The sequence below is a fragment of the Chanodichthys erythropterus genome, chromosome 13 (genome assembly GCF_024489055.1).
Source record: "Chanodichthys erythropterus isolate Z2021 chromosome 13, ASM2448905v1, whole genome shotgun sequence".
NCBI lineage: Eukaryota > Metazoa > Chordata > Actinopteri > Cypriniformes > Xenocyprididae > Chanodichthys > Chanodichthys erythropterus.
Window position 1 is genome coordinate 12,220,605 of NC_090233.1, and position 13,754 is coordinate 12,234,358.

General features: G+C 34.6%; 1 protein-coding gene and 1 non-coding gene across 3 annotated transcripts in view; both read left to right on the plus strand.

Moving 5' to 3' along the window:
* The first annotated feature begins 241 nt into the window (after positions 1–241).
* ganaba (glucosidase II alpha subunit a) overlaps positions 242–13,754 on the plus strand; it is a 32,590-nt gene continuing 19,077 nt past the window's right edge. The window contains exons 1-6 of one of the 2 annotated variants that reach the window (XM_067405796.1): positions 242–279; positions 608–694; positions 4,084–4,192; positions 7,545–7,672; positions 9,459–9,638; positions 13,189–13,257. In XM_067405796.1, coding sequence (XP_067261897.1) covers positions 260–279; positions 608–694; positions 4,084–4,192; positions 7,545–7,672; positions 9,459–9,638; positions 13,189–13,257 — 593 coding nt within the window. In that variant the 5' untranslated portion in view covers positions 242–259. The remainder of the gene's footprint in view (positions 280–607; positions 695–4,083; positions 4,193–7,544; positions 7,673–9,458; positions 9,639–13,188; positions 13,258–13,754) is intronic. The other variant, XM_067405797.1, reaches the window with a different exon arrangement.
* LOC137035152 (small nucleolar RNA SNORA57) lies at positions 1,268–1,399 on the plus strand. Its single transcript, XR_010897046.1, has one exon. It is a non-coding gene; the product is annotated as a small nucleolar RNA SNORA57 (small nucleolar RNA).

A 13,754-nucleotide genomic window follows, 5' to 3' on the forward strand; every position in this document is an offset into this window, starting at 1 on the left:
TATCAATTCTGTGTCTATTCAATGATCAAATAAAGTTTTAAAAAACGTTTTAATATTAATCAGACCAATCCCCGCCTAGCGCAAAAATATCCTTGAAATACATGTATTGCTGTAGCACACTATGTGTAAATGTTTATCGTGACTGGCGCAGTCAAAATCCTTATATACACAAGCATCTTACTTGCTGAAAAAGTCCACGTGCACGACACTTTCGAGCTGACAGGGCGCGCGCGGAGGGCAAAGTTCACACGGAGGCAAGATGGCGGCTTACTGTGACAGGTATTGTATTGCTCAGGCTGAGTAATAGGATTATGTGTAAATAAAATCAAAGACGCTGCCATTTGAAATGCTCTTTCTACTTTTCGAACGATTTGAATACTTAAATCGTTTACAGTCTCTGTGAGTTATTCCTCACGATGTCAGAAATCTTGCCATGATTCCTTATTAAAGGCTAGTGTTGTGGTACCATGATCCAGTGATGAATTCATCGTTTTATTTACAGTAAAGTGTTTGTCTGATTTTGATATCATTTAAAAGCGCGAGTAACGGTGTCGGCACAGGTTACTGTGTTGTATCCAGTTTGTGACCTGATGGTATTGTGTTTCAGTTTGGTGCTGATTCTGCTGGTGTGTCTGAGCGCTCAGGCTGTGGACCGCAGCAACTTCAAAACATGCGACCAGAGCGCCTTCTGCAAGTGAGTACGACGAGTCCTCAAAATACACGCTGAATAAGGGCTGAATTAGCACAAAACAGAGGAAAACTGAAAACGCTTGTACGGTGTGCTCATGTGACACGTGTTACTTCATTCTGCGCCGCTCAGGATGGACCAATCACAGTGCTTTGTGATTATACGGGCTGTTAAAATAATCTAGGACCTTTTCATTACCATCGTATTTTTTGCCATTATTGAAATTGATATACATGGATAAGTACTTTGTGGTTTACACATCTCTCCAGTGTTTCGACTAAAACGGCATTACACAATAGAGGATTTAACTTATTGAGCCAGCATGCGCCCCCTGTAGGAAGACTGGTTAATTAAACTTGATAACATTGCTTTACATATCTAGTGTAGTCAATATCTAGTGTAAGCAAGCGTTCCCATTCATTAGGGTTCAAGCACATTGTTATTGTTAGGATTTTCAATGATCAGCATTCTGCCCTAAAAGTGATCGGGCTGACCAAGTTTTTGACTTTACCAAACCATAAAAATACTAGGGCACAATTTTCACGATTCAATTTGATTATGATTCGATATGTATTCAGACCTCCATTCTTGGCATGCTCGTGTTTTCTGTACTCTTGTGTGTATGTATGGAGGGATATCAGAGCCAGTGCAATGTCTTCGGTACCAGCATGTTCCCATCAGCTGGTTCTATCCTCAATCACTGGAACACTTTCTTTCTAACTCACATTAATACAGTAGTACTTAATTATAGATGTTAAACTTTAGTACATGCTTTGTCCTGTAACGTCTTATGGATGTAGTATTTCCGTTACAGTACATGGCAAATTTTCTAGAGGAAAAAAATCTCTCAACTAAAGCTGTAAACTACACATGAGAGTCAATTGGTACTACTATAATAATATTAAAGGTTAAATTAACTTATTTATATACAAACACTTAACTTACACTCAATTATGTTTTTATTGTAAATAAAGTTTAGAATTACATAATCATGTTTCTACTCCAATTCGTTTTTTTTTTAAACATAAACATATAAATCGCGGCTGTCATAACTGAGTTATTCAAACATGCATTAAATATTGAAGAACATTGAAAATTATAATGAAAATGTAATGGTGCATAGCTATATTTATCAGAATGTTGCTCTCTAGAGCACTTTTCTAACTGACTAATGAGTTTATGGTCACTGAATATGTTTTTCTGAGGTAAATGTGACGTTACGTGACTCAGAATCTGATTTTGCTGAGTTCAACTTGATCCTGGAACAACATTCAAATCAACCAATCAGATTTGAGGGACAAGTTTACAGATTATGTCAAGTTTAGGCTTAAAATCAGGAATTGGTGGTTCTACATCAGTGTTATTCATCTATCATTTCCCTCTGATTTTTGGGATAAATTATGGGTAGGGTTAGGTTTAGGGGTAGGAATAGGGTTAAGACTACATTTTCAGATTGGAATGTTGTTCCAGGATCAACAAAATATTTTGACCCAGGAACGCATCTAACTCGGCAATATCAGGACGTGCGTTACATGACATTGTTTACAAGCTGTTTTATTGACGTCTTTCCGAGGTTGAAACACAGATTGAGCGATTACACAAGACATGATACGGATTTCAGTAAGTTGTACTGTATATTTTAACATACCTTCAGATTGGTATTACAGCGGAGGAGAGGATGATCACATGCTTCTCTTTAACTGAGGTGCTAAAGCGATCTGTCACGCCACACTAAACAGTGTCAAAACGGTATTTATTTTTTGAATCTCATAATAAGATGGACGTCATTTGAAATCTGAGACATTGCTTGTTACAAAAGTAACAAAGCACAAAGATTATTGTGATTTATTGGATGGGAGGCGCTATATATTCTGCTCATTCATCAACTGAAAACAGACCAGACTAATCGATTATTGAGATTTAAGAATCGATATCGGTTCATAAAAATGAGAATTGATTAAAATTGAGAAATCAATATTTTTTTTACCCAGCCCTAAAAAATACCAAAATAAGTTTGCAGATATTTATTAAACATGCTGAGTGAGTTCACATACTTGTTTCTCTAAAAACCATTGCTACAGCCAGTTATTTTACTTTGGAATTTGCGTTCCGTGTCGGAATTTCTGTTTTTGTTTCAGTCTGTGCAAGACCGCATCTTGCCAATTTACCCAATAGTATTTCTCCACCCCGGGTTGCCAGTTGGTGGAAAACACATTGCAGCCATGGAAGCCAGTGAACAAACTGGGTCAGAGATTGCAGATTCTACCTGACCTAAAAAGCCTCAGCATCTATCTAAAGTCTCTATGAACGGGAGAATATTAAAACAATATATCAAATCATCATAAATCAATAAGTCAACTAATTATCTTACAGTGTGTAGGTCTCCTCGCCTTCCAATGTCAATTGAGCTTGCTCCTGTTGCATGTCCTCAAACTGGCAACCCGCAAGAGCGTCCAGTCTGAGGAGGAGGGAGCGGGAGGAACAGTATTTTGAATTTGGACTGCAGTACCCATATCAACCACTAGCTGTCATTCTAACATAGAGCACATTTAAAGGGTTAGTTCACCCAAAAATGAATAATATCATTAATTACTCCTCCTCATGCCGTTCTACACCCGTAAGACCTTCATTAATCTTCAGAACACAAATTAAGATAATTTAGTTGAAATCCGATGGCTCATAGCCAGCAATGACATTTCCTCTCTCAAGATCCATTAATGTACTAAAAACATATTTAAATCAGTTCATGTGAGTACAGTGGTTCAATATTAATATTATAAAGTGACAAGAACATTTTTGGTGTGGCAAAAAAACAAAATAACGACTTATTTAGTGATGGTTGATTTCAAAACACTGCTTCAGAAAGCTTTGGCGCAGTATGAATCAGTGTATCGAATCATGATTTGAAGCACCAAAGTCACGTGATTTCAGCAGTTTGGCGGTTTGACACCCGATCCGAATCATGATTCGACACAAAAGATTCATAACACTCCGAAGCTTCATGAAGGGACAGAAAGCTCTCAGATTTCATCAAAAAGATCTTAATTTGTGTTCTGAAGATGAATGAAAGGCTTACTGGAACAACATGAGGGCGAGTGAATGACAGAATTTTAATTTTGGGGTGAACTAACCCTTTAAAGTGCTTGAACTCAGTTAATTGCTGCTTGCATCTATGTTTTCTTCCGTTAAAGAACGCAGTATAAATTGGAAGCAGTTGGTGCTGAGTCAGTCCCCTGAGGCAAAAATGACATGTGACTAATGATTAGTCTTTTAAAATATTACTGCCAAAGCCTTTTCATCAAATGCAATGTTTAGCCAAATCCACATTGATTCAAAATGATGCACAAATGTCTGATGTGTTTTTAAATGTGTTCTGTGTGTGTTTTTGTTTGTAGGCGTCAGAGGGAGCTGAAGCCGGGTCAGTCTCCGTACAGAGCTCTGCTGGACACGCTGGAGCTGAGCGACTCCAGAATCACCCTGCAGCTCATCAATGACAACAACAAGGTCACAAAATAGACCAAAACAGAACTTTATTACAGTTGCTACAAAACAAATTGTGCTTTATCTCAAAGCTGGTTAAAGTCTCAATTGAACATTATTATTATTATTTTTGGATAAAATATTGCAGTGTGTTGTAAATTATTTATTCAAGCACATCATTATTTTTTTTAATGCATGTTCCCTCGTAATCTTTAATCAAAAACATTGAAGTCTCCTACCCCTTGCAATGACGTGAGGACAGGACAATAATCACTCCAACAACCAATAGCAAATGACTATGATCCAATAATGTTATGAAAGATCCTGCCCTACACATTTTTCCCGTTCCAGAAGCCGTTTCGCTCAGATATGTGTTACGATAAGGAAGAAAAGTTGAATGCAATATCAGTGTCATATCATTTGTAAGAGATTGAACTTATAGAATTTCAGGCACTTCGTGATCTGATTCTTCTATCATTTTTATTACATTTACTTATATCATTTAAGGAACTTTTTAAAATAATTACAAATGCTAATGAATAAATCAAAACAATAGTATGTTAAGAACCATTAACTAACTAAATATAGTTTCAAAAAAAGTACTAAAGTGTAACAAAGAAACATAAAATGCATTTCAGTATCTGAGAGTGCTTTAAAAATCCGTTCAGAAGTTTTGAAGAGCGAATCGCAACGCATCAAAGAATTTGTCAGAAATTAATTTAATGGGAACAATGTTTCCAGAGCCAAGGTTGCTGAAAAAGTGCGTGGTCAGTAGGACTGGGCGATAAACGATGTCATATTGAGATCGTGTTAATATGTAAGTTGATAATGATGATCTTTGGACGTTTTTACTCAATATGCATTAATCTAACAGCCTTTCACACAGCAGAAATAAACACGACAACAGCCAGTCAGTGTGTGTCGCTAATAAGTGATTTCTGTGTGACTCTTTGTGAATGAACGGCACAGTTTCATCTGATACATAAACTCACACACACGTGACGCTCAAGGCGTTTGTAGCGTCTGCTGTCTCAATATATGAGGACATGAATACATGAACACATGAACTACTTGTGAGAGTCACTTCACAAGCTTTTTACTGCTTAATTTGAGAAAAACTACCTTCAAAAACTCACTGAAACTAAGAAGTCAAAATAAAAGTTTGATTTAACCCATTTGTGCCCAAATTTTTCTGAATGGTTTCATGCATATAGTCCTGTTAATAGTGTCCTATGTGAACATGTTCTGCATTTATTTTTCCCAGGTTTTTGTTTTTTTTTCTTAAAAAACGTGTTTGAATGTGCGGCAACTATAGTTGCCGGTGGGCAAATATGTTGTATGCACCCCTCAATGTAAAATTTGAATAGGAGAACATTTATGCATCTAACTCAAAATAACTGCTTTCAACAGATCAACAGATCAGTCAATGTCAAAGAACATTCAATGTGAACTCAAAAAAGTTGCATCTAGCATATAATTTCTTGGATATGAAAACACAACAAACAACAAATCCATTAGTCTTAAAGTGGTGGAACATAGTGCCGAACAAAGTCCAGCCATTAAGTTGCTCTAACAGAGCATTGTGAATCAAAAAAGTTAAATTACATCATTCATTAGAAAAAAATTACTCCTATGTGACCCTGGACCACAAAGCCAGTCAGAAGTCGCACGGGTATATTGGTAGCTATAGCCAACAATACATTGTATGGGTCAAAATTATTGGGTTTTTTTTTTGTTTTTTGTTTTTATGGCAAAAATCATTAGGATATAAAGTAAAGATCATGTTCTGTGAAGATATTTTGTACATTTTTTATAAATAATTATTTTTGTGAGTGGATATACATCGCTAAGGACTTCGTTTTGGCAACTTTAAGGCAATTATCTCAATATTTAAATATTTTTGCACCTTCAGATTCCAGATTTTCAAATACTTGAGTCTCGGCCAAATGTCCTATCATAACAAACCATACATCAATGGAAAGCTTATATATATTCACCTTTCAGATGATGTATAAATCTTAATTTCAAAGAATTGACCAGTTTATGACTGGTTTTGTAGTCAAGGGTCACATATAACAAACAAACAAAAAATAAATTAATTAACAAATAACAATATATAATATATAACAATATAAAATATTATGAAAGCAAAAAGCACTAAACAAGACCAATAACCTTGATTTATTAACCCATTAAACACAGTATACCCCATTTCCCCATTATATATGTACTTACAAGACATTTGCCCACCGGCAACTATAGTTGTTGCTCGTATTTTTGACTAAGTATACAAAAAACTATAGATCTCTTGTAAGATTTGTTTTGTTTGGATGATTCTAGAGCCCCTCATGATTATGTAGATATATATGTCAACAAAAATGTTCTAATGTTAACATGAAAATTACTTTTCTTTGGGAGGGTTTGCCTTCACTATGCTTCCTGGAAGTAGGGGTAGGAAGTTGACCGCCTCATGTCACAGGAAGGAAGTGAATACCTTTTTTTTTTGTTCTTGAAATCCTTTATTTAGATGTTTTCTTGCATGTCATTGAGAAATAAAGCATGGAAAACATCTAGAAAAAAACGTACAAAAGGAAAATGACAACCATACACTGTGGCAACTATAGTTGCCGGTGGGCTAAAATGGGTTAACTTGAAGAAATAGTGACAGAAATAAATCACTTCTGAATACAAAAATGTACTTCTCAAAGTAATAATAATAATAATATTTCTAAGGAATATCATTCAAGCAAGTTTTTTTCATCCATGTTTTAAATTTATAGTTCTGTCGTGCAGCATCTTATTTGACAAAATAAAAATGCAATGTTGTGTTGTAAATTAATTGTTATATTTTCATTTGATTACATTTTGAAAGCTTGATTTAAATTGTTAAAGTTAATATAAATTTGAATGAAATCATAAAATACAGAATCCCAAAAGATATAATGAAAAAAAAGACTTTAGGGAAAAATAAAATGGATTTAATTTAAGGATTCCTCTAAATTAAAAGATAGCTACTCCGTGGAGTTTAATTGTGAAGAAACAAGTTTACATTCATTCTCAAGGTCTAACAAATATGTGTAAAGCATTTCCTTCCCCATTAATGGAAAATTAAAATCGTGATAAATATCGATATGTATGATATGGAAAATACGGAGCCCCACACATGACATAGAGGAAAAAAATAGTAGGCTAAATCGTGCGCACGCTTTACTAAGTGGTTCCCTCGATTTGCTAAATTGTGTGCATTATTTACTACTTTTTCCTGCCTGTCATGTGTGGGGCTCCATAGAAAAAAAATATTGTCATTTGGCCATATCGCGGCCAGTCCTAGTGGTACTAAGTGTGAGAGAATTGAGACTCTTGTGTTTGTTTGTAGGTTCGCTTGTTGCTTGAGCTGTACAGACTGCAGGGGAACATGACACGGGTGAAGATTAATGAGCTCAAACCAATTAAGCCTCGTTACGAGGTTCCAGATGTACTCATCTCTGATCCCCTTACTGAAGCGTAAGTCAAATCTACTCACTCCATCAGAACTGCTTTTACTGTATAGATTCGTGTTTCTCAATGGGGGCGTTCAGAGTTTTCAACTTCCAGTGGAAACAACATTCAGACATAATATAACACAATATGCTTGTTCTTGTTTATGTTGGAAAAATTAATATGAAAGCTTTTTGTTTGTTGATTGGCTGCAGTTTGTGATAATCTACGTAATTATAGTTTCAATGCAAAGCACATATTTAATATTACTAAATATAATTTCTATTCGCATGGCTTTTTTGCTTCTTGGGAAACTAATGATATTTCAACTGCCCTGTAAAATCAAATGTGTGGTGTTCAATTACATGATTTTTAAATTATATATAGGTGAATTATAGTAATAATAATAATAATAGGTTATACATTAAAATATATATTATAAGTAAAAATATATAATATATGCTACCATTCAAAAGTTTGGGGTTGGTAAGAATTATAAAAGTGTTTTTGAAAGAAGTCTCTTACACACACCAAGGTTGCATTTATTTGATAAATTAAATGATACAGTAAAACAGCAATATTGTGAAATATTATTACAATTTAAAATAACTGTTTGAATATATTTTAAAATGTAATTTATTCCTGTGATCAAAGCTTTATTTTCAGCATCATCACTCCAGTCTTCAGTGTCACATGATCCTTCAGAAATCATTCTAATATGATTTGCTGCTTAGTAAACATTTCTGATTATCATCAATGTTGAAAACTACGGAAGAGGATTAGGGCCAAGCAATAATAAAAAAATAAAACCATCTCGAGATTAAAGTTGTTAAATTTCGAGAAAAAAGTCGAGATAAAATGTTGAGAATAAACTCGTTAAATTTCGAGAAAAAAGTCGAGATAAACTGTTGAGAAATAACTTGTTAAATTACGAGAAAAAAACTCGTTAAATTTCGAGAATAAAGTTGGGATAAAATGTTGAGAAATGACTTGTTAAATTACGAGAATAAACTCGTTAAATTTCGAGAAAAAAGTCTAGATAAAATGTTGAGAATAAACTTAAATTACGAGACAAAAGTAGTTATTACGGGAACAAATTCGTTAAATTATGAGAAAAATGTTGTTTAAATTTCGAGAAGTCAAGATAAAATGTTGAAAATAAACTCATTAAATTATGAGAAAAAAGTAATTAAATTACGAGAACAAATTCGTTAAATTACGAGAAGACATTCCTTAAATTATGAGGAAAAATGACATTAAATTTTGAGAAAGTTGTTAAATTACGAGAACAAATTCGTTAAATTATGAGAAAAAAGTCGTGATAAAATGTTGAGAAAAAAGTCGTTAAATTACAAGAAAAAAGTCGTTAAATTACGAGAAAAAAGTCGTTAAATTACGAGAATTTTTTTCAGGATTATTTGATGAATAGAAACTTCAAAAGAACAGCATTTAAAATTGAAATCTTTCTGTCACTTGAATCAATTTAATGCATCCTTGTTGAATAAAAATATTAATAAAAAAAAGATCACTTACCCCAAACTTTGAAATTGTTTTGTATCACTGTTCCCACTAAAATATGAAGCAGCACAACTAAGCAGCAAATCAGCATATTAGAATGATTTCTTTCATGTTTTAGTCTATATTCAACCACTATAAGACCACCAGTGTGTAACACCAGTATTATCTGACTAGAGAAGGTTCCATTTTGCGTCTTATAATTTTGGTCAGTTTTCCACCTTGTCGCCATTATCATCATAACGCCATGTTGTTCTATTCTTGAATTAACAGCTGAATGTCTTGTGTCTGTCTTCAGGCTGTCAGTGGTGTCTCAGGATGAGAACAGTCTGGTGTTGTCTCTGGATGGAAAAGAGCAGCGGCTCATCGTAAGTGCTCAGCCGTTTCGGCTGGACATTGTTGAGGGTCCTCAAGTGCTCATGTCACTCAACTCCCGTGGCCTGCTGGCCTTCGAGCACCTCCGAGCACGCAAGGACACGTGAGTACAACAGCACATTGGTCAGAAAGGGCTTCTCATTCAGGAAGTTTAAAACAGATAATACTGAACTAATAATACTTCATACTAAAAATATTTTACACTGTTTCTTGGGCTGTATTTCTGATTAATTTTATAATTTTTCACTTCCTTTCCTCCCTTTGTATTGAGTAGGCCTTACTCTCATAGATGCACAGTCTTCATTTCAATGCCTGTTCACACCAAGAAAGAGAACTATCATGATAACTATATTAGCGTCCACACCAGTGCTGTTAATTATAAGCATGCACTGAAATATTGTCCAATGCCTCTTTGCTCTTTAAAGATTCTGATTGGCTGTCACTGATTTTATCGTTCATCAGATGGTGTGGACGATATTTTCAACCAGTGTTACAACACTAATATTTTAGATACCAGTGAACTTTCACAATTCTTGATTCCAATTTCGATACAACAGAAAAACTACTAGCCCGACTAATATAAAGTTCAAACATTATTAAAGGCAAGTGAACAGTCAGTAATAAAATACAGAATAAACGAAAACAAACAGATACAGATGTTTTTCTAACAGTAGTATTTATGTAAAAAGTACTACAGAAATTGAAGCAATCAAATTTAAAATAACACCATCTTCTCTGTATTAATGTATTATAGCTACAGAAGTTATTCAGCCAAGCGCAATAAGTGATTCTGTATTTTTCTTTTGCTGTTTAACATGGGCACAGACAGCAGCAGGTTTATTAGGCTGTTGTCACTTTAAGACAAAAGACACGGATCTAATAAACTGACATGCATCTGATTGTCTCCCAAATGTTTACATGAAAACTCACCAAGACAGTCCTTATTGTTGAGCCATGTTTATAGCTATAGTTTTCATCCTTGGTGTCAGCGGGCATGTAACCTTAACAGAACAATATGGCACAGCAGTAACACAGTTTTTACATTAATTAAATATAAATACAACAAATTAGTATAAGGGTAATCTTAGAAAAACTGTAAGTAAATGTATTGCTCATATTTCACCCTAAAATCAGGAAAAAACTAAAGATGTTATTTACACAAAGAAAATTAAGACTTTTTACATTGACATAATTTTCATGACAATTAAGATTTTTAAAACAAGCCATCTTGACAGACCGGTGTACAGTAATGGTGGTTTTTAATGAGAATATGGGGAGAATGAGCTTTATGTATCATCCATTAATACATATTGTAAAAAGCTGTGAAATTATAAATTTTTTTTCCTGAGGTGTATCAGGGCCTGGTTGCAACAATTTTCTTAATTACCACTTAAGGCTGGAATACAGATGGCAAGATTTTTGCCCCAATTTTCAGTCTGGACAAATCGACGCTCAATGCAAAAGGTCACAGCCAGTCTTCAGATTTTGGGCAGTTGGATTTCACAGAAAAAAGAAAATCACAGGGTATGATGGGCATGGAAGCTTTTTCATCCAGTCAGAAGATATTAAAGTGCCCCTATTATGCTTTTTCAGATATTACCTTTAATATAGTGTCTAATACAGCTGTTTGTGATTGTAAAAAGTCTGGAAAGTTTCAAAGGTCAAAGTGCAGATAAAATAAATTATCTCCTAAAAGAAAGAAGCGATTCTGAACTGCCTGAAACGAGTCATCAGTAATTCCAGTCTTTCTTCCTGCACGAACCTGCATAGGTTTGTAACACATTTGCGTAATGCCAGACTATGGTCTTCAGTGGCTGCGTTTTGGTCGATCATATCACAAGTAGATGAGGGAGACACATGATGGTGTTTTAATCTGTCTCTTTTGTCCACTTTCAACCACTTCTGTCCTGGTTTCTTCGAGGGGCAGGTAAATATATGGGCTTTTTCAGTTCTTTCGATCTAATAGACTGAATAAGCTCATGCAATTTACATATGGACGCACATGGAGATGACGGAAAAACACACGGAGAGCATCAGATTTAGTTTCTGCTCTGACAGCCACAAAACCACTGTAAATGCGGTGAATGTGTATTAGAAATCAGGAATGGTGAGAGAACATTGTGCTTGGTACATTTTTCATCTTCAAACCAAACTTTGGTCTTCATCCAACAAAGTTTAAATCCCATCTGGCTTGTGCATTTCCCATAATTATCCATTAGGTCAGGAGGAGGATAGTAGACAATTTTTTGTGGCTGATCGAACACATTCGACCACGTGAGTGTTTACACTGCGAAAGCAATCCATTCGAAGTGGCTGAAAGTGGATAAGATCGAAACGTTTTACACCCTGTTTACACTTGTATTTAGCGTCGTCCACTTGTGATCCAGTTGACCAAAACGCATCTTAATACCAGGTATAAACTGGGCCAAAGATGCTCTTTCAAAGGATGAGACTCGCAAAACCAACACCATCGTTACTGTTCACATCACTGTGTATAGAAGCGCTGCGGAAGAGCTGGAGCTGAAATTTAGATATGGTAATGGACGTTTGGTTTCCAACACGCGTTCCAAATCTGTTCATATTTTAAAAGTCATGTAGTGTTTTCCAGCCTTACTCACCCTCATATCCATCCATATCCATATGGCTTTCTTTCTTTCACAGAAGATTTTTTTGAAAAATATCTATCTTTTTGTTTTTAATCCATACAGTAAAAGTGTCTGACTTGCTTTGTAAGAAAAAAACCATAATTTGTGCTCTGAGGAAGGAAGAAAGCCATTTGGGTCTTGAACGACATGAGAGTGAGTAAATGATTTTTGGGTGAACTATCTCAGGGGTTTGCTGCTGCTGGCATACAATGAAAAAATATTTTTATAGCTTCTTCTGTGTTTGCTGTTTCACTGTTTTAAGATCTGAGGGTTAATATCTCACAACTTCTCCACACTCTACTTGGATTCTTGCTGTTGCTTTTCATTTCTGGCCTTCTCTCTCTGCACTAACTCTGTTAAAGCAGGACTGCTTTGATCTAAGTAGAGCACAACAGTGATCGTCCACTTTTTCACTGACCTTACTTCTGGATTTCCCATTTATTTTCATCATAGGAATTTGCAAAAAAACTTCAATAAGTATTGAGCCAAATCACGTTTTGTGATAAATCATGGAATTACAACTATTGATGTGAATTAAACAGCAATGACAATACAGTGTGAAATTGTTAAATAGAAGCCACCATTGATGAAGTATAATTATAAAAATACAGTGAACATTTTGAAATGGCTTTGATTTAATTGTGCTGCAGAAATATATAAGAACAACCTTGGATCCATGGTAGGTTTGTGTTAAAAGATTATTAACAAAAGTCATTATTTTGAATGGAATTTATTTAAATCCTACTGTTGCAGTCCGTATGGTCACAATGTACTGAGGTGTTTTATGATGGTGATCTTATTTTATTTTGGGAATATTTTCACAGCAAAGTTGACGTCAGGTTAAAATGACACATTGAAAATTGGGATCTGGGATTTGTATCGGATCATTTAAATGTGTCGGACATTTCATTTAGAAATACGTTTGTAAATGTTTTTACTGAAATTCTCATCACATTCTATTTTCCTTCCCCTCTTTTTCTCAACTTTCCTCTCTTCTGTCACGCTCAGCAGTATCTCTCATAAAATAAGTAGCACAGTTGGTAGCATGTGGGACTCGATCAAGAACATTTTCTCTAGGTAACATCCATTTGTCCAGTTCTTGACTGCAAAGAAATCTTAGATTTATAGATTCATAGTTTCTTTTACTTTAATGTTTAACACTAATCCATGTTTTTTATTTTTTTTTTTTTTTTTTTTTGTAATCAACAGTAGTGTAAATATCTGTAGTGCTCCAAATGATTCATGCTTGCACACTTTAATCTAATAGTACACTATTTGCTTTTGATTTGGTATTAATATAGATGTGTTCTAGATTGAAATAGTAATTGTGGTAACTAAAAAAGTATGTTATCTTTAGTGCAACAGTCATTTAGTGCACCATTGATTTTGGTATTATGGCCATTAGTTTTATAGATGTTTCATCTACATCATAAACCGCTGGGTTCAGAATGTACTTTTTGTCACACCTGTCAGTTGTTGGTGGATCATGAATGAAGATTTACCATAAACATTTACTGACCATGGAAATGTATTTGGTTAAACCAAAAACAAAAAAAGATTGTTTTAATAGATGA